The sequence below is a fragment of the Motacilla alba genome, chromosome 4, assembly GCF_015832195.1.
Source record: "Motacilla alba alba isolate MOTALB_02 chromosome 4, Motacilla_alba_V1.0_pri, whole genome shotgun sequence".
In the NCBI taxonomy this organism is placed as follows: domain Eukaryota; kingdom Metazoa; phylum Chordata; class Aves; order Passeriformes; family Motacillidae; genus Motacilla; species Motacilla alba.
In genome coordinates this window covers 52,882,458-52,903,834 of record NC_052019.1, presented here as the reverse complement: position 1 = coordinate 52,903,834, position 21,377 = coordinate 52,882,458, and the positions used below count along the sequence as shown (strand labels likewise).

The window sequence follows — 21,377 nt, the reverse complement described above, 5'->3', positions numbered from 1 at the left end:
AGATAAAGAAACCAATGGGACAGTGGTGAATAGAAAGAAAAAGAAAAGTTGAGGTATCACAGAAGTTGCATTTTCATAAAATATTATTCTGGTTAAATCTCATGTTTAATCAGAAGTATATAGGTGCTTTGGCTTCCTGTGAAGAGCTCTCCCATGCTGCAGCTGAAAACAACACACTTGTAATCTCAGACATTCACCTTTTCTACAGAAATGTACCCTACAGATGTATCACTTGCTAGTAGATTCTGACCTATGCAGAGCTGTGAATATTAGTGGAAAATGATGAAACTCCACTTTAATGCATCCAGTGGAGGAAGAAGCATTTGTGAAAGCATTTATTCCATCATGGGAGAAGTCTCATCTGACCTAGTTTCCTATTCTGTTTGTTACCTCCTGGCTGTCTCATCTGAGGTCCCACCTGCTGTTTCTCCATCTGCCAGTCTTTTTTATATCAGAGGAACCTTCTGAGTTACCCGTTAAATGTCAGGCAGGCTGGAGAAGAGTTGTTTATGTCTGCATTTAAACAGATGATATTTCCATTAGAAGTGCTTCATGGAGACGTTAAAGGCTAAGATGTCATTTGCATTTGGTCATTGCAATTCACAGGCAGGCCTGCTTGTGTGAAAACTCATGCTATTATTTCAGAACTCCCTACACCCAAGCAGAATGACCATACCCTGTGAAGTTGATTAATAGTGTCTTTTCTAGTAATATTGAAAGTGTTAAGCTAGGGGCCAAAAAGTTACCAGATAATATAGTCAAAGCCACTGGAAAGCAAAACCACTGACAGGGAACCACCTGTTTTCTCCCACTTACCTCCTAAGCTATTTCAGAGCAGAACACAAAGAGTTAGTTTGGATTAATGTGTGAATAAACATCAGTTACCTTAAAGAGTAATTAACTCTAAGGTTGCAATACTTAAAGGCAACCACTCCATTGAAACCCAGCACTTGAGGTATATTTATTTTGCCAGCATATAAAACCAAAGCTATGCTGAAAATGCTCAGTAAGGACTAAGCTGTGGGATTATCAAGATATTTATCTTTGCTTTTCTGTTACTTTTGCTATTCATAGATACTTTGCAAAGAACTTCCTTTACTTTCAGCAAGTTAAGGATCAGGGAGCATCAACTCCATCACTTATCACCTCCCTGAAAAAAAAAGTACTTCATAGCCAGTGGCTCAGGAAACTCTAGAATCAAGGTTTTCAGCAGTTATTTTCACCCAAAAAAGCATAGAGAAAAGAAGTGGAAACTCACCATGTTAGTGCAGACTGCCACACAATTTGCGCAAGAAAATCAAATGTATACTGGAGCTACAGCTGTCCTAACATGCCATGTGAAGCCAGTAGGAACATTTTCAAAGATTTCAGTGAACTTTGGATCAAATCTTAGGGGCAATTAAGTAGCCTTATTTTGTATACTAACATTTTATGAATGTATGTAGGCAGACATTCTGTAGCATGTCTGATTCTTCCACACGAGCATCCCTGGGCCTAGACTGTCCATGCTATGAAAACCAGGATGAGTAAAATCTGTGCTTCCTGTAGAGATATAGCCATGTTACTTTTCTTTGAGTTTATGACACTGCAATTTACCTTAATTTGCCTTCAACTGTCTTGAGGGAATGAAGGAAAGTCATTATATAAAAGTCATGTAACACAAGTATTAACACTATGATTTACAGTAATAAAAACATTACTACAATGTGTTTAATTAGGAACCATTACAAGACCAATTAAAGTTGTCAAAATAGAACAAAAAAGCAACATGTGTTTTTCCCCTGGAGGAGTAGGATATGGTGAGGCTCATTATTAACTCTTAATTAGACAATAGAAGATTGCTTTTGCTTTGAGTTAAAATCCAAGCTCTTAGAAAAAAAGAGCTCCGAGTTATATTCCTCTGGCAGACATTGTTTAAAAAAATTTTAGCACACCAGCAGAAGCATTTTTTAATACACAGAGTAGACACTTTTAAAAATCTGAATTCAACAGTGTCTAGTTAGTTCAGCTTTAGCACCCAACACTGTTCTGACATTTGCAACCTGCATGCCAATATCCATCTCACTGCAATAAATAAGACACAATGACACTTGGTTTACCTGGAAAGGATGGTCAGGCAGCCCTTAAAGGAATCTAATTAAAATGCAGCTTGTTACCAGAGCAGTGCATCACACTGTGCTGCCATAGTAACCAGGGTCCCATGGACTTTTGGGGCCATCTGAGGGCACGTTTGCAAGAGACACACAAGAACCAAACTGATCACCTTTGGTACGTTTTAAATGACCTTAAAATTCTTAATGATCTGCTGATATTACCAATTAAAGAAATTAATTAACCCTTACATGTTCAGACAAGGGACCAGTCTCAGAAACAAACTCATTACCATTCTTCATGATATAACACTCCCCACAGCTTATTTAAGAAGTGCACAACTTACTTACAGCATGTGAGCATCCAGTTTAAATTGATTCCCTGGTAAAGAAGCAACAGAGAAATCAAGACCTGGGCTATGAAAGTGAAGATGAACAACAGAAACACATATTCTATTTAGACGGCTATTTCCAGTGCTATTTTCTGAAGTACCAGGCACAAGACTCATCTCAGTTGTTGCTTTTGGTGGATGATTCTCTGCTGCCATACTGGGGGGGAACTTCACTATAGCACTGAGCTTTTCTTTCCAAGTCCTTCTCCTAGAACAGAAAGATCCTTAAACAACATTAAGATATACATAAAAGCAGTATCTTAGGTTGTACCCCATCCTCATATAATTTTCCAGGAAAGCAAGAGATTAGTAACAGAGGCATTCATTTTTCATAGTAAACATGTCCAGGTCAAGAAAATCTCTTGACACATCACCTGCAAAAGAGACGTGGAACTGTTGGTGGGCTGCTACACATTACTGTGAAAGATTTCTTCCAAAAAAGCACAGGACTTGAAATTTTGTTACACAATTAAAATATTGATGAAAAAACCTGAAAGTTGTCTGAAATGATCAAGGGGATTTTTCATTGTTTTGAAGAAGAAAACAAAACAAAACCAAACTTGATAGCAATTCTTTCGAAATAAGTAAAAGTCCTGAGAAATTCTGGACTGGGACTGGGGGATGACATGGGAAATTTTAAGCACCATTTTTAAACCAGCATGCTCATGCAACTTTGGCTCACAGTGCTACCTCATCAGCTCACACTGTCCACAGATGGAATGGGCACACAGTTGCAAAGATCTATTTCATGTTGGGCATGATAGTACCAGAAAGGTTGCAGAAAGCCAGAAAGGAGCTCAGTTCACCAACAAGTTGGAGAGTTCATCCTCCTTGCATCTGTGTCTCTTTTTGGTCATACCAGTAACATGCATTATGTGGTTGTGCCTAAGTTTCCCCACTTTCAAAACCAGACAATGATATTTACCCGTTACCCAGAGCACTGAAAAGGGTAGCTGCAAGTCAAGTTCAAAATCCTACTCAAGACTAGAGAACCTTAAACACAAAACCACTTCAGGTTAGAGCTAACACTTGATCCAAAATAACCAATAATAAAACAATATAGAAGTAAAACCATTTCATATTTAAATCTTTATACTGTATGGAAAAATATCCAGGCAGCACATGTCTAAAAATAGACAGTAGACTGTACTTCAGCAAAATGAGACTTCATACAAGACAAATTCATTGCAACTAAGCCATCACCGCATATCCCAGCACTTTAACAACATTGGAACAGTAATTCCTCCAAGGGCCTCATGATTTCCTGATAATCTGCTGCAGCCCATTATTAATGGCTTCATTCACTTTCAGGCTGCCCTTACAACAGCAAGTTTATTAGCCTACCAACAAATCTATCTGTCAGCAAAGCTGCACCCAGCTGCAGCAGCAGCCCTGATTTTCTCATTCTTTATGTTTTTTGTACAGACTGGGTTTACATGTCCTGATTTTGCTCCTCCAGTTCATTCAAAAGAAGCAACACAGCTTGAATGCTTCAACAGGGGCTTTTGGAAGGGAAAGGTGCTGTTAGAAATCATCACTGATTTAGAAATTCATTTTTAATGGGTTACGTTTTATTTGCTTCAGTTGAACACCATTATTTACAGACACAAGTTAATAAAACACATCACAAAACAATAAAATTTCAACAGCTAATATTTATAGGTGCATAGTTCATGCTCAATTACTTTTTTTTATATGTATAATACATACACATATATATAAAGCTCTCACAATAAGTCATCTCTGCACAGAAAGAATAGTCATAGGAAACATAAAAACTGTATCATAAACAATATCAAATTACTGACAGCCTATCAACAAAACATGTACAGAATTAGAAATAAGCAGTAGACACTTAGGTGTTTTTACTTAATATTTTCTTTTTTAACTTTTAAACTTGAAGCCACAATATCCACAGCACAACAATGACCCTGCCAACCGGCTTTCATTTCAGCAGGAGGGAAATGCTGAAACAAGGTGGATGCAGTCACAGATACTCCAATCATTGCTGATGGAAGACTTCAAAATACACCGTAAAAACTGTAAAAAAATGTAACGACTGGGCACATTGGAACTCAGCACTTGTACAGGATGGGACGTCTTTAGTAGTTAGTAGATTTCAGGTGATAGAAAGGGAAGGACTCTCATGCTTCAGGTTCATAGTCTTGATACTCTTCCTATTGAGGGAGAGCAGAAATCAACACTACTGGTATTTCAGATGAAGACATCCTATTTTCTCTATTTATTCTACTCCTGGTGGATTCAATGCCCAAATATTATGGATTCTCATGTGACCAGGATATGAAATGTCTTTGTATTTTGTCATGTGTCCCAGATTCTGTACCTTACAAGTCATGGTACTTAGAGGGGAATTATGATTAACACATCATTCAGCTGATGCTGCCAGGAACTCCTGAGGCCACCCATGACAATTCACTTGGAGAGGAAGGAATACTGCTTCTGGGCTGAACAGCACACCAGGTGCTGCAGATCCTCATATGAGTCAGTAAATCATTTAAAGGACTGTTTAACTATGGCCACATGAGCAGCATCCATAATTTCAGTGATATTCAAGATGCTACCCTCAAGCCTTTAAGTCTTTTATTGGATCATGGCCTAAATTTTTTATACCTCTCATTTTCAGTCTTCTTATCTGTGCCACCATAAAACTGCTAGTCCAACTAACAGTGCATCATGCCAGACATTGCAGAGAGCTCATTCATAAAAACCAACAAAATAATTTACTCCCATAATTGCATTAACTTAGGATCATGCTTCACAAAGCATGATGCATTGGTGAATGGCCAAGCTATTCAAACCATCTATGAAGATGGAGTTTGTCTTGCATTCCCTATTAAACATGCAAAAAAGGATTCCTCAAAACCCAGGCACAAGTGTTTTGAAACAGAGAAAATACATTCCCATTCATCTTCCTTTCTACCAAAAAAGCAAATAATTTTCTGATTCCCAGTACTATAGCTCAGGCAAATCTTGGCCAAAGAGACCATGTTTCTGCTGTGCCCTTGCAGCTCCCAGCACCAGCCTGGGCCAGGCTTATGTGACTTGAGCATGCAGCCTCTTCCTGTAGCCTTCTCTCACATGCATTCACAGCAAACACCACAACAGATTTACCTCTGGAGGCATTTCGTAAGCCTCGTTCTCAGGATCCACAGGAGCACCTGTATTATTCACCATTCCCTCCTGCAGGAAACCTTCTTCATTCTACATTTAAAATAAGGAAAGAAAAGTGACAGTGACTGCTTGCCTCATCACTCCCACCAAAGTGTGAGTTTCCTCCCCATCAGTGGTTGACTTCTTGGTCTGCCCTTTGGTTTTGGGATATTACCAGGGGTTGTGGAGAGTGAGAAGACATTAGCTGCAGAGAGATCTTCCCCGTGTTTCACAGGAGTATTCCATGGGAAGGACAACTTTTGAATAGTTGAGACCTAATTCTTCCCTCGCCATGGACAGGCCAAGAAGTCAACGTGAATAAAAGAACAGTACCACCACCAACTCGCTGAATATCTTCGGAAAATATTTTAGTCCCACAGAAATGCTTTGGTCGAGTAACGAAGCAAACGAAAACAAGGGGTTTTTGTGCCTTAAGAAATCAATCTTGGAAACAAAGTCCTGCACAAAAGGTTTAAGTATCACATTAAGTTATCACATTAATTCATGTTTAACTGCTTTGGGGAACACAGTGACAGGTATGTAAAAGTGCCTGTTAAAACAGGCCAATATCAAGACACACAAATGAAACAGTAATTCAATTATTTATTTTTTCCATGTTATAGACATATCCACCCTCCCATAAACCATTATTAATTTTAAAGTTTTAATCTTTTCATACAGCAAAAAGGGGGAAACATGCTGCTTTTTTTTCCTTCTGTTTTAGAACATAACTGTATTGGAAAATGCTTTCTCCTTTAATGGATCATACCTTGACATGTTTTCTTATGTCAACCAGCATGTTACTCCATGCACTACTGGTATATGATACATGGTATGATACCCTTACCCAGCTTTCTGCATTTTTTTCTTTATTACAGAACCACTTCTATTTTATACAGCAATTTTAATAAGAGACTCTAGAAATTAACAAGACAGCAATGGTGTGAGGAATAATGTGTTGAATAAGACTATTAAAGGAAGATTATTATCCTCCTAGAACTACAGATACTCTGCACCATATGAAACAAACACAAAGGAAAAAGCCCACAACATTTCAATTGGGCAATCCTCTTTGTAGTTGTTACTCCAGAAGTTCACAGAGAAGAAGCATGAGCTCTGCCACAGCAGAAGCTGCTGGCATTCATCCTGAACTACAAGAAATCTGATATGAAAATAGGCAGAGTGTCTCAATGGATGTATTGTGACCATGCTGACTTATAACAGGTGTCAACCTAGACAGAAACACACTAAAACCAATTACAGACACTCAGGAAGGAATTTAATTTAAAAAACCCCACCTGCAGGCTGGTAGAGTAGACAGAAATACAAAATTAAGTAAACTATAAACCAGACTAATGAGATAGTTATTCGAAATATACAAGTTATAAGATAGTGGTGCTAAATTAAATTTAAGATACAGATGAAATGAGGATAAGAGAAGCTAAACCTGAAATTGACCTCTGAAAGCTTAACACAAAATAGAATCTAAAATGCAAATAAGGTGGCACTAAGCCCTCTTTACCTTCACACAGTATTTACTGTGCTCCACCATTTGCCACATATTGGCTCCCTCTGTGGTTTAATCAGGTGACCTTAATCATACCAGCCTGTTCCTCATTTTCTGCACCACCCCAAGCACAAACTATGACTTAATCTGCCAGATACCTGTTCTTCCTTGGATCTGTCACCTTTCTGATATATTTGCAGGCATACATATCTTTCATCCTCATCATCCAAGTTTAGGATGCACAGAATTTATATCCATAATACAGATTCTTCTCTTCAGCTCTTATTTCAGACTTTAAAAGGTCCAGTATGAACAGATATCTGGTCCTATTACTTCTCTATGCTTTTTTCTTTGGAGGTAAGCAGCACAGTCTGTGTGGAGTCTAACTGTTCTGCAAGCTCCCTCCATGCATATGCCTGCTCTGAGTCAACACCCCGAGCTTCTCTGTGGCATAGACAACATGGCCAAATTCCAAAAGGCCAAAGGACACCGATGAAGTACTTGCAAGTACCTTTATTTAGGTATCTAATAGGCACCAGTTTGGCTTTTCAGAACTGCCAAAAATTTGGGGCGTTCAACAGGAAAGGTACTTTTTCAGGCTTGAAATTATGAGAAAAACTAGGCCAAATTATATTTCTGCTTCATCTTATTAAAACCCTTGAGCTCCCCAGATTACTTGATTTCAGTATTTACTTAGCTTAGCTTCTAAACACATTTTAATAGCATTTGTGCCTATTTGCTTGTACGAGAAGTAGCATCAATCCCTACTAGATTTGACTGAAATAGCCAAATAAAGAGTGCAATGCAAATTTTACAGCTGTTACTATGTCCTTGACCTAACAGACCAGCTCTGAAGAACTAAAGCTCCTGTTGCATGCTCTCCTGCTTAATCCAAAATATAATTTAATTTCTGCTTCCCCCATCATTAAGGAACAGCTTCATCTAACAATCAGCTCATCAAGTAAAACTGTGCCCAAAATCAGGCTTGAGGGTGCACAAGAAAGCATGCACACAGCTTAATGTTTTCTGTAGCAGGAAAACAGACGGCAAGTGAAACTGCCAGGACCATTATTAACAACAAGGAAAAGCACTTCCCAGATGAATTTCAAATAAGAGCTTCAAAGTTTGTATGCTGTTTTTTTGTTAGGTCCCTCTGCAATGGATCTGGACTGTCCATCAGGATTACTGAGACACAAGGCCTAAAAGACTGAATCTATCATTTTTCCAAGTCCCTTCAGCAAGTTCAGGACATAGCTTTCTCTACAGCCTCAAATAAAACAATCAGCAGCATTAGAAAAACACAACATCAACCACATTTTTCAAAGAAAGTAAATCATAAGCCATAACAAACCTCCAAGGGAACTCCCTGCTCAAGAAAGGTTTATTGCCTTTGCCCAGCGGCAAACAGCAACACAAACACCACCTCTCATGGTGATGGCACTGCAGTTCAGATGAGGATGACATTACTCAAGGTCATCTGTTGCATAAAAATGCATAGCAAAGGTGATCACCTCACTTTAAATGGTGGCATGCTCTGCTTGTGATCTACAGCCCCCCCAAAGTAAGGGTATCACAAAAGTAAACCACTACCCTCAGTAACACAGAGCCACCTAAGGTACACCTTAAATCATAGACCTTTAAAACAATGTACCTTAAAACATCTCCTTTAAAACAAAGAAATGTAATTTTACATTGCCATGATCAGTAATTCCATATCCTAACTCAGTTATGGAAGAGGAAAACCACCCAAAAGACCAATTCTTGCCTTAGTATGAAAGACACATTTTTCTCTAGAAGCTGCAACCTCTCTCAACCACACTGAAGGACATTTCCAGAGGGAAAGATTTTTCTCTATTAGATCATCTGAAAAACTCAACTAAAGCTTCTTAGAGATGAAGTCAACTTTTAACTGGGGAGCATGAACTCTTGCTGGAAAAACACTTTTAAAAGGGGAAATTACAACTCACCCAGTCAACAAGGCGTTAGAAGAATGGTGAGGTGAGGACTTCTGCTTGTCCCCTAAGGATTCCCTTAAGTAAAAATGAATACCCACCTATAAATCAGTCTGAAGCATGGTCACTCTAGGTAAGCCTTGCATTTTGACTCCAGAGAGCCTCATGCCCTTAGACCCCATGTTACAGGAACAAAGCTTTTGCATACCCCAAGCAGAGCAGACCACGCTGCCATTCTCAGGCATTAACAGGAGTGCCACTTTGTGCTGTCAGCACTTCTGCCTGCCTTGCTAAAGGCATGTGCCTATGAGACCTGCACAAAGCCCATGTGCTGCCAGGCCACCTGGCAAGCCCACACACGCTTTCCCCAGGAATACATGGCTATGTCACACAGTGTACACCCTCTCTTCTGTGAGGTTCCCTCATTTCATTAAGCAACTTCTGTCCTCTAATAAACACAGAGGAGAGGGTGTCCCATCATGGTGAAGTGACACTCTTGCATGACCCTGGGTGCCAGTTCTGACTCAAAGAACAGGGATGAATATAAGTGGCATACAAGAGCATGAAGCAGAACTGCTGCGATGGCTCCAAAACATTGATTCCTCCTCTTTTACTACGGGAATGACTCCTGCTAAGCTCTGTGCACAACAGTGTGAAATGACCCACTTTTGCAATAAAGTAGTAATCATACTAATTAAAAACTCCTCCTGAAGACCTGGGCCTGTAAAAATACAGACTATTTGACATCCTTTTATGATGTAAATGTCACCAAATAGGTTTGTCTTATTCAAGTGTTTCTGGTGAAAATTGCAACTCATTCTTCACTCTCTCACCTCATAACACTCATGGTGGAAGGGAAGAGACTGTTGAAGATCCCCTACCCATGAAAAACAGACCAAGTGGTCGACCCCTGGTAGTGCTCCTATGTCAGCACCACGAAGTGACAAGGTCACCTTCAGGAGTGTGCATTCTGTCCCCTTGGTGACGTGTTGGTGTTGTAATGCCAAGTTACTGCCATCAGAAGAAAGGTAATTTATCCCAAGTCAGAGACAAGAGCAACTTCAAAAGGAAGAGTTATAATTGTAATTTAGTGGCTGATTTAAACACTATACTTTGCCATCTCCCTGGTTAGTAATAGGTTTTTTCTCTCCATTATGAACACTGATGACATCTTACAGTCATGCATAATTCTCATGATTACTGGAGACTAATTCCTTCTGGAGTGATTCCACATCCTGAGATAAATAAACCAGGCTACCAAACTGTCTGCTCTTAGAACATTTATACTGGCAAGAAGCAATCACTCTGGAAGCCAGGAACCACAGCGGCCAGAAGAGACCTCCAGAAATCGTCCACATTGAGCAGGTTGCTCAAGGCCACTCCTGATCAGGTTTTAACCATCCCCACAGACAGAGACTCCACAACCTCACTGGATAACCTCTTCCAGTGTTCAACTAAATAGACAGTGAAAAACCTTTTTTCTACATTTAAGTGGAGTTTCCTTTTCATTTAGTGCCCACTGCTTCCTGCCATTTCACCACTGAAGAATCTGGTTCAATCTCCTAGCAGGTGTTTATATTCATTGATAAACTCCCTCCCCCTCAAACTCACATTCATGTTGTTTTGTGGTTGCTGATTTTCTGTCTGTTCTTGCGACCTCTATGGAATTTCCCATGCAGATACTGTGGGAAATTCTCTTCCCTAGTTGAAAGCCCTACCAACCACAATAAATACAGTGAGACTTGCCTCAAACAACTAAAAGATTAATGTAACCTGAGAAGTCAAAGCTAATTCCAGCAAAATAGATTATTAAAACTCAATGAGCACTGGTCACTACATCACTTGCCAGTCTGTTATTGAGTGTTTTATAATGTAAAACTGTGAACCAATTAAATTTGATTAAATTAAATCTGTGTAAATTAATCAAATTAAAACTGTGAATCAAAAAACCTATGAACCAAGACAAAAGGCCTTATTGAAAAAGCAATGAACTAGAATAGGGGAAAAGCTGGTTTACAAGATAATCTTCTGGAAAGTCCTTTGAGACCCCAACAAAACGTTCCATGCAAAGCAATTTTAACACAGCCCAATTTGTTGTACACACAGTCCAGTTGGTATCTGTGGGAGCTCAAAATAAGAAAATGCACATCTAAAAGCATCATTACCTTGAAAAATAATCACATACTAATAGAGTAATGCCTGCCTGCCAGCCATGGGCATGTACATCTTTGTGGGCCCAGATGTTAATTGAAGCCCAGTATTAGTGAATTATTGAATTTGTTGTTGTTACAGTCTGGATAATTGCACCAGTAATCTGTCTTTATTTACTGAGGGATAAAATAGTTTATCCCTAAAGCTGTTGGTCTCGTGCCTGTTACCGCATCCCAAACCTGTAACTCGGCAGGGCTGCCTCAAGCCCTTACAACTGCTAACTCCATGTCCCTACAGCCTGACTAAGCCCATTTCATTTTTGTATTATCCACCTCGTGAGAGCTTTTGTCAGGAGCTGTCAGTCATTATATGGCAGAGTTTAAAGTAAAATTTTGCGATTCCTTTCTTATACCCCCAGTGCAGCTATTATTGTTCCTGTGAAAAATTCCCTCCTGCTACAAGTTGAATAACAATTTGCTGTGCTTATGGGCTTAAAATTCCCTTTTGAAAAAAAAATAATTTGAATTGCTTTTTCTCCAAAATATAGTCCACCTGGATACTGTACTAAAGTGAAAAAAATAACTGTCTTCCCCATTTGGTAACTCATTTTTTACAGATCTTTTGACCATAAAGCCCAATTTATCTGGATGGGAGAAAGACACTTGAACAAAAAATCCAACAAGAGGCAAAGCAAAGCTATGCTAAAATGGCCTCAATTCATTTACTTTCCTAGTCCAAAGACATTATATTAATGGAACTGACTGAGTTATACAGTTACAACTGAGTTGCCAGGTCAGGTTAGGAGGCTTCAAAGCTCCTGCTCGCTCATTGCAATAGTCAGTGCCTCCAAGACTCAGCTGTAAATGACAAAGCATCATCATCAGTCCGGTTGTTTCACTCCAGAGATACAGAGATGTATCTGTGCACTATCTAGAAATAAAGCAAACTGGTTTAATTATCCCTAAGCTGAACACCTAAGTAAAGGAAATGATGAGAAAGCATTATGTGGGAAAGAAATTAGCTGTTCCAGTGCACAATTCATTTAGAACACCAATAAAATGAGACCGTCTCCCTCCTTCTTCTCAAACAGAGTTGAAATGAAGAAGAGACATTTAATTAAACAAATAAATATCAGCACTAGCACAAATCCAGTGAAGGCTAAAATAGTGCCTGCAAGTTCTACAGGCTGCATTCTAATTTGCATTTTCATGCCTTTCAGCTGGCAATGACAAAAGTGAAAAGGAAAACAACTGAGGCTTACAGAGAAAGGAATGAAGTGTCTGTGGTAACCTGTAACCACAGGTCCACCTTGGTGTCTACAAATAACTGGAAATAATTTCTGCTTACAACAATCTACAAACTGTTCCAAATGCCTTGAAAAATAAATTTCAGTACTACATAAATTGTGTATTTATTTTTCTCTACTTCCTTTAAAATTCCCCAGTACTACTTGAACAGATGAGATGCCTTCAGAGAACAACAGGAATATTTCTGTGAGAAATGAAATTTGCTGAAACTCAGATTGATGTTTGCATTAACCAGGGTGCTAAAGTTCCTAATAAGAGCTTCTGGAATGTTGCTATTTGCTGATAAACAATGATTACATGGACAGGCCAGACCAGAAGTTCATATGAGTTCTACAGCAACAGACGTGCATCAATTCCAGGTGACAAAGTAAGAGGCTGCCTAAGGGCTGAGTCAATGTGACATCAGCAACACATGTGAATGCATCAGGACACAGAGCCCTTTCAGCTTCATCCTCTTCTGCTTCCCAAATCCATGCTGACATGGAAAACTCCAGGCGTAGGGAAAGAAAAAGCTAGAGCAGATAATTTGGAAAGACTGAAGTTATTTCTAATTTCAGTATAGTGGGGGTGATGCTAACTAGACATCACGTCAGAGATGCCTCTCCTCCCATTCTCCTGAACAAGGTAATATCAATTTAGAATAATAGATTTGCTCAAACAATATCTGTCACTAAATGCAGCAAATATCCACTATCAACTTTGTTACTTACATTCTCAAAACTGAAATTCTGGATTGCCGTTTCACAGAAATCTTCAGTCAAATAATACCACCAGTTCCAGTAAGGATTTGGAAGAAGGGCCAAGGACTGCATTGAACTGTTTGCTCGATCTTACACAGTAAGAAGGAGCAATAAACAGCCTGAGTTTATTTTTATTGCTTTTACTACATAACTTGAAGACACCTTGACAAAACTGACTAAGTGACAAATAAATAACATGCACCTCAATAGGAAAACATGTAAGTGTCACTTAGGGACTTCACCAAATCAAAGCTGATGGGCAAAGACTGCACAAAAAAGAATTGCAAAGTCAAAGAGTAACATAAGCCAAAAATGTCACCTTACTGCAAAAAAAGGGAAGCCATTCTCTCATGTATTATAAAGGCCTACCCAGCCCTAGGGGGCCTTCTGAGCACAGAATCCAGTCTACACAATGCACTTGGCTGGGGATGTTGGGAGATGCCAAAGAAGAACAGCAGCAATGATCACATCCTAGAACAGAGAGGAAAATTAAGGAACCTGTCAGACACTAAGTCACTCAGGAGCTCCATGGGATTAGCTACATCCATCTCTTTCTGTAATGGAGGGGTCTCCATTCTGTGTGAACCCATCACCAAGAATGACCTCCAAGGAGGATATCTAAACATTATCTTCATTAAATAAAACTAGAACATAATACACGACCTTGACAGATCACATTAACTAGAAAAATGGCACAAATCAGCTGGGAGTCAGAATAGAAATGAGCAATATTGGTCAGACTTGGCTCTACTAGGTCAGTAAAGATAATTTTAAATTGTGTGGTCTTAGTCAGAACTGCAATGTTATTTTACCATACTTTATTTAAAACAGTATGAACATCATCATCACATTTCAATGTTAAGTACATTTTTAGTATAAATAAACTCCAGAGGTTACTGTATAGATTCCATGAATATATATTCTCCAAGAAAAAATTAAAGGAGAACAATGAATTTCCTCTGAAAGAATTCTCTGGTTACACAAATAATTGATTCAATGCTGTATCATGTAAAACAGCAACCTTTAAACCAGAGCTATTTCTCCTGCTCTTAGAAAAAGTCCTCTACACAGAACTGCAGGCCCAGCCACCCTGTGGCATTAAGAACAGCATGAGTTCCCACATGGCCCCAGAGAGAGCACATGTTTCAGCTCTGCACCCTGTCTCCTGTGGCTGTAGTCACAAATCACTGAAGCAACTTGACTCACTCCCATGGAAGCTCTTAAAGAAAGGGGAAGATTCTCTCTTCAGGTACTGGGAAGAAGGCAGGTTTTACTCCCTTTTGCTTTCTCCCAGAGTATGAGCAGACAAGCTACTGCAATCAGCACTGACTCATTTGCTTGTACGCTCCAGCACACTGAGCTGTGGGCTCACAGGTGATCCAGTGGCAGGATGTCACCTTCAAAGGCTGGAATTGATAGACAGGACATGTTATGAATGAAGTGGTCACCCTTCAGTCATTATCAGTGAGCATCTCTCTAAAGCATTCCTTCAATTCCAACCTATTACAGCACTTTACCCAGCTGGGGAATTATTTTAAAATATATTTCTTCTACAGATTAAACCAGCACTTGCTTTGAAAAAAACCCACTTGCAACAATTATTTGAACTACAAAGGTTTCAGGAGTATTTCTTGTCATTGTGATCTATTCAGCAGCAGATCAAACACTACAAAAGACTCAAAAGACAGCCTGCATTTTAAAATTTATACTCCTGAAGAGACACTCTTCATCTAGAAGCAAGTACACAACTATTCTGAGCTTTCCCTTCAATTGGGAAAGGTTACATCACAGTTCAGTGGCACAAAACACAAACATCACTAACATCTCCAGCTTATTCTTCTCCCACAGAAGAAGAAAAAACTCCTTTTAACTGAGTGGAAAGAATTTCTTAATAAAGTTGACTTTTTATGGTATAGTATGCATAGACAATACTTGAACATTTGTGCTGTCTTACCCTCCTCCTCTGCACTGCTATTGTTATCTTTGCTTTTCACTTCTGGCTTAGATGCAAGAAAGCAGCAGTCTGAAGTCTGCCATCCTCTACACTGCATGAGAGTGGACTTCAAAGCAGCAATTACCCAGGACAGATGCTGTTCTATCTCTGCCAGTATAAGCTTGGTGTAGCTTTGCCCTTCATTAATCCATTTCCATACTCAGACCTGTATGTCTGAGGGCAGCCTGGGTTCATGACCCCCTTTTCAGACAACTGCTGCTCTCCCAAAAGGGATGGACACCAGAAAAATCTTCACTACTACTTCACATATAAGAAGTCATAAAGAGTCTAAGTTTGGATGGCCTTTGAGGAATCACCCAAATTGCACCTCTGTTTTAGGCAGGTTCAGCTTTCCCCAAATCATTCCCAACAGATGTCTGGGAAAAGCCACTTGGAAGCCTTAGAGTAGTAAAGGTTTGATGCTAGAAAAAACATTATCCTCATTCATTTCAGTCTTCTCTAGGCTAACCAAGCTCCTTCTGTCCACACAACATAGGAAAAGCAGGAGCATCCCCTACCCTGTACCTGTGGTGCTCATTTATGAGAGCTGCAGACAAGTTACATCTTGCTAGAGCGGGGATGTGGCCACTTGCTGTTTGGAACAGAGTCAAGTGGAGCAGAGATGCTGCTCACCATGCTGCTGACAAGGAAAAGGCAGGCAAGCCCCAGTGGTGCTAAAAGTCCAAAAACTACCTTAATCAGTGTGAACTGATGATGATCTCAGCCACAGATGAAACTTCAACGGAGAACCGTTGCTGCACTGCTTTTACCGAATGGAGCCTTCTATTAATAAACTCTGTTAAACTACTTGACATTAAAATGCAGAGCTGCTTTTTAAGGATCAAAGCATGAAAGGCTAGTTATTAGAATTGTTAAAATGACACTTTCCCTCTGGTCCTTTCTTATCATTAATCATAGTAGCTTCTCAAATTTCACCAGCTAAGCAGGGGCTGCCCCTGGAATGCATTTAAGCCACAGTGAAGTTATCACCATAAACTGCTAGAATTCACAGGAAGCCATAAAAGGGAAATATCACTTTTCACATCGACTCTTCTGATTTGAAAGAAAGAATTCCAATACACCAGCCCTCACCCTGTTTATATTAAAGCATACCAGAGGAAAAAATTACACATACACGCAAAGAGGTATGCATAATTTTTGCTAGAGGTAGCACACAAAAATAGTAGTTGAGATAAAAATTTATTCTGTTCACAACATCCAGAATAGCAGGTAAAACCACAATTCTGCCAGGAAGTTTTGAGTGAAATACTGCTTAGTAATTGCACTTAATAAACAATCGACTTTGAGGATAAATAAGAAAAACCAAACCACTTCAATTTCATGGCATAACAGTCAGCTACATGTGATTTATGGGAGTTCAGATGAAGCTGAAGAAGAATAATTTCATGTATGTGACATCAATGAGCTTGATTACCAACAAAGCTTATTCTATGAGAAAAGAATGCTCAGTTAAATGATTAAGGAAGAGTGAGAGAACACATGTAACAAATTGATTACAGTTGGTATAGATCTTTCTTCTACAAGCCACATTTGCAGTTCCTGAACAACAATACACTGCCTGAAGCAATACAACATATCCTATCATAGCAGGAACCTAAATGCTGCTCTTCTGTATTTTCAGAACTGAGGATAAAACAAAAAGACTGACAGGACAAGTCCATGCTTCAGAAAAAGATGTGCATTTATCATATAACTCTCTGTAGTTTGAAAACAGCATGAAGACCTATCTGCTACTAGCCATAAAGATTGTTTCTCTACATGTGATGCTTGATGAACATTTGGATAAGAATCAGAGCCAGATCTTGAGAATCACCCATGCAGATCTGAACACAAATGACTTGAAAGACTGCCACTGCTCAATGCCCAAGTGTTTCTAAACACTTAAGCAGTATCAGTTAGGCACTCAGCTGGTGAATTGATGGGCAAATGCCATTTTAGAAATGACCCATACTGGAAAATACTTCTGTGGAACACAAGGCTAAGAGTAAATGTACTTTGACATGAACAAACAAACTAAATGAAATTCAGCACTATGCTGTATCATCATCTTTTAATAACAACCTCCAAATAATTCTGTTTCAGTTATCTGATAAGTATTTGTGCATTACCTCAATAGGGGAATTGCAATGGCTCTCATTAAAGTATGATAATTTTTGTAGTTGTTCAGCATAAAGCCAACTGATGTGCTTACTGTTCCATAACAAGCATTGTTCAACAAGCAGATTCAATGAGGAAACCTAGCAGTGAAAAAAGCAGTGATTTCTCTTACACATGTGTATCTTTTCTGATACAAGAAGGCAACAAACCAACTGGTCCTTGTTCTCTGGTTTAGTTGCTCATCGGCCTGGAATTACCTAGGAAAGGCAGTGGCATTGGAAAAAGCAACAGTTGACTGCTCCAATGTTATTAACCTCTTTGCCATACCTGGGGCAGACATAAATATGTAAAGTGTGGATGTTTAGTGCGTTCCATTTACCTCAAGTCACTTCTGACAAGATGCTCTCTGGACCATAGAGTACCCTCAATACGCTGTTTACAGAATGTCACCCTAAGATACAGAAGAACTAGTGCCTCAAGTATTCTGAAACATTCTTCTGAATATATTATTGCAGAAAATTAGTTCAACACATCCTTTGCAACAAAAACACCAAATGCAAACCATATATTGTGGCTGCACGGTACTTATTTGCCAGCTGGACTTAAACCATGACAAATATGTAAGCAATCTCACAAGAGAAGCTTAAAATAACATTGCTACTGAAAGCTTTAAAGCTGATCTACTTCAACTTGAATTATTTTTAAACATTTAAATTCATTCATTTGATTCAGCAAAAGATTTTCAAGCATGCACTTAAGCAAGTAGGTATTTGCACAGAAGGCAAAGCTTTCATGTAGGTTTAATATTACCGGAACAATGTAGTGCATCAACAATCACCTTCAGAAATCTCAAGTGTTTCAAGTGCCAAAAAATCTAACTACTTAATATGGTAAAGGAGGATATCTTGGAAATTGGATGCAAACCACTTCTATCCAGTCTCTATATCTCTGAGACAGACTCAGCACGTATCCATCTGTAATCTCCCAGTTTAAATCAGTGACAAGTGAGCTCTTCTACTGTACCCTCATTGCAATCAGGGCATTAAGATTCAGATATAAAGACAGCATCCAAATGAAATGTGTTCCTAAGACCAGTTCCAACAAGTCAGTGGAAACCAATATTTAACTCAAAGCAAACGTAGGAGACAACATTCCCCCAGTGACTATTCGCTGCAGGTACAGAATCCCTTCAGCACTTGAGGCTTTTTTTTAACTGCTGCTGATTACCCTGTGCAGAGGAAAAATGTTACAGTGCTTTGTGTTGTGTGGGTGATGCTCCCATTTCCCAGCTGAGTTTGGTTCAACATTTATAGAAGGGATAAAGCATTCTGAATTGGCTTCTATCAGTAAAATGACTCAGTGATCACTGTGCAAGTGGGAGGACTTCAAGCATTTGACATTGCTTCTCACATTCTTGCTGTCACAAATGCAAATGTTGGGGAATTTAAACTTGTTCCTATCTTGTCATTTTTAAATCCTAAAGGGACCTTTGATCATTCAGCGGTCTGTTAAATATTTAGCAGTCAGGAAGAAAGGATTTTTTTCCCCTTCTGTGATGGTTTAACTGGTTTCAAATCTAATACTGCTCCCTTTATGTGAATACAATGTATCAGCATTTTCCTCAGAGAAAAAAAAATCCCTTCAATTAAAAACTGATCTGCCTTCTAAACTAATGAAAAAAGAAGACAGAAGTAACATAAACAGAAGAAGACATGGCTGTGAACCCCACAAGCTACGTAACCTGCATGCACAGAGCACATGTACATCTTGGGGGCTTAAAAAATACATTTTAATTACTCTGTCCCTCTTCAAAGTTAAGTGCCTTGCAAATATTGGCTGGGGACATGCTCAACTTGTTGAAGGCAGCACTGCCACCACCCTCAGAGATGTAGGGCTTTGGTCCTGAGGGCACCAATACCCCTACTGCACTTGAACTCATTAATCCCACAGAAGCACCCGTGATTATTTTCATCCTAATATCCACCACACTCCATGAGGGGATGTGCCTCCAACCTAGGAGCAGAAATGAAGCACCAGGGAGCCCTGAGCTGTAAGCAGCCCTGTTGTGCTGGTTCAACTCTGCTCACAGCCTGAGGAGAGAAGGCTCCTATAGCCTCCCACACAAAGCCTTACCCGTGCTTGTTAGCATGCCTGCTGTATTAATGACTCATCTTCAGCGTAAAGCAGCAGCTCAGACTCCTCATTAATCACCTCAAGTGTGCTGGCTCCTGCAGCTTGCTCAGAGTCCTCACTAATTCAGGCTTCAGCATTACAAACATGGGGAATGAGTTAGTGGGTCAGGCCCCACACTTCAGCAAGGACTATGTAACTCCACAGAAAACACCTTACGGTCAGGATCTGCCTTTTCCAACCCAGTGTTGGGTAATTTCTGGATATTTTTTATAACCAAAAATAACTGCTTTCAAAATATGATTCTTAAATTACATGGGTTGCCAGCAGGTCACTGCTGGTGCATTTCCAGTGAGAGGCTCAGAGAGAGAACTAGCCCTGCACCACAGCCCACCTTTCCTGTAGAAAAAACACTGACTAGCTTGTTCAATAGTATTAAGAACCTAAAGTAAAAAATGAATGCATTGTACTGCAGATTGATTTATCCTTCAGGGGAAGAGAAAAAAATTCTCTCAATGTATTCTGAAAAAGGCTCTATACACATTATGAGAAGGAGAAAGCCACTGAGAAGAGCTGCCGGTTGTGATGAAGAAGCACTGACTTTTCATGGTGTGTGGGCACTTCCTCTTGTATCCCAGCCACCACTAGATGACATTCACAGCTCCTTCTTTATACCTCTTTGGATTTCAATTACTGTTTCTTCATTATTTCTCTAATAACTTAATTTTATTCCATTTTATAGATAACCTTTTTTAATACTAGCTAAAAAGTAATATGGCTTCCTACTCTAGCTTAAAATGGGTTTTGCACAAATAAACATCAGGGCAAAGTGCGCTGCTAGCAAAAACGAACAGCCTATAACTGATGTAAATTTATGTCCACCCACCGGTTAGCCCATCAATTTCTTCTCTTATGAAATGTCAGAGCACCCGTCAATCATGCAGACAATGCGAGAGGCTTCACCACAGAGACTAAAAGAACAACTCTGCTTTCTAATCTGCCACACCATTCGACAGGTGCACCGTTCAATACAGAGGTTAGAGCCCAGACACAGGAGATATGCATCAGAAACTTCACAGGTATGTAAGCAGTGCATCAAGGCTGTACCACCCCTTGACACATCACTTTCTTAAAATACACACTAGATACCACACATGAAGGATCCATCTAGAGCCATGTATTTTGGCAGGTGTATACCAGAGCACTTGCACTGACTTTAGACCCCATGTTCGATCACTTATCCCGACAGATTGCTTGTCTACCAAGACTGCATTATTGGAGCAGCAATTCGCAGGTAGCTAGTCAACTTCAGTTCAACAGCTGTGCTTCATTCAAGCCAAAAGTCCACATCTTCACATACAGCTCTCTCCACAAAGGAAGGGGACAGCTTCTTCCCTGACTGGGACTGTGAGAGTGAACCTACAAAAGCCTGTAACACCACTAAGACTGGATGTAGCAGGCTATGTGGATAACTCCCCAGCATTTGTACCTTAAAAACACTACTCAATTTCCTTCCACAGGACAAGTGTCTGCAGCTACCCTAAAGGAAGTGTTCATTCCTTCTTCCCTTGCCTGCTTAAAATAAACACCTTTCTGGCACAGAAAAAACCCTAATTTTAGACATGCTTCATATGAGCAATACATTTTGCTGTAAGACAACAGACTGAGACCTGAGCTTATGGCAGCAAGGGGCAGCCCACACCTGACAACACTCACAGATCAGCTGAGCTCATGTTACAGACATCATTGCTTTTCTGCCCAAAATACATTTTGTTTCCCCTTCTGCTTTAGATATTTTTCTTTTTTGGTTTTGCACTTCGGGATTA

At 39.6% G+C, this 21,377-nt stretch overlaps 1 protein-coding gene across 2 annotated transcripts in view; it reads right to left on the bottom strand.

Annotated features, from left to right (window-relative positions):
• Positions 1-4,031: 4,031 nt before the first annotated feature.
• Positions 4,032-21,377, bottom strand: part of SNCA (synuclein alpha) — a 62,440-nt gene continuing 45,094 nt past the window's right edge. For both annotated transcript variants that reach the window (XM_038136087.1, XM_038136088.1), the window contains exons 5-6: positions 5,615-5,704; positions 4,032-4,659 (exon numbers count right to left, since the gene is read on the bottom strand). In XM_038136087.1, the coding sequence (XP_037992015.1) occupies positions 4,627-4,659; positions 5,615-5,704 (123 nt within the window). In that variant the 3' untranslated portion in view covers positions 4,032-4,626. The remainder of the gene's footprint in view (positions 4,660-5,614; positions 5,705-21,377) is intronic.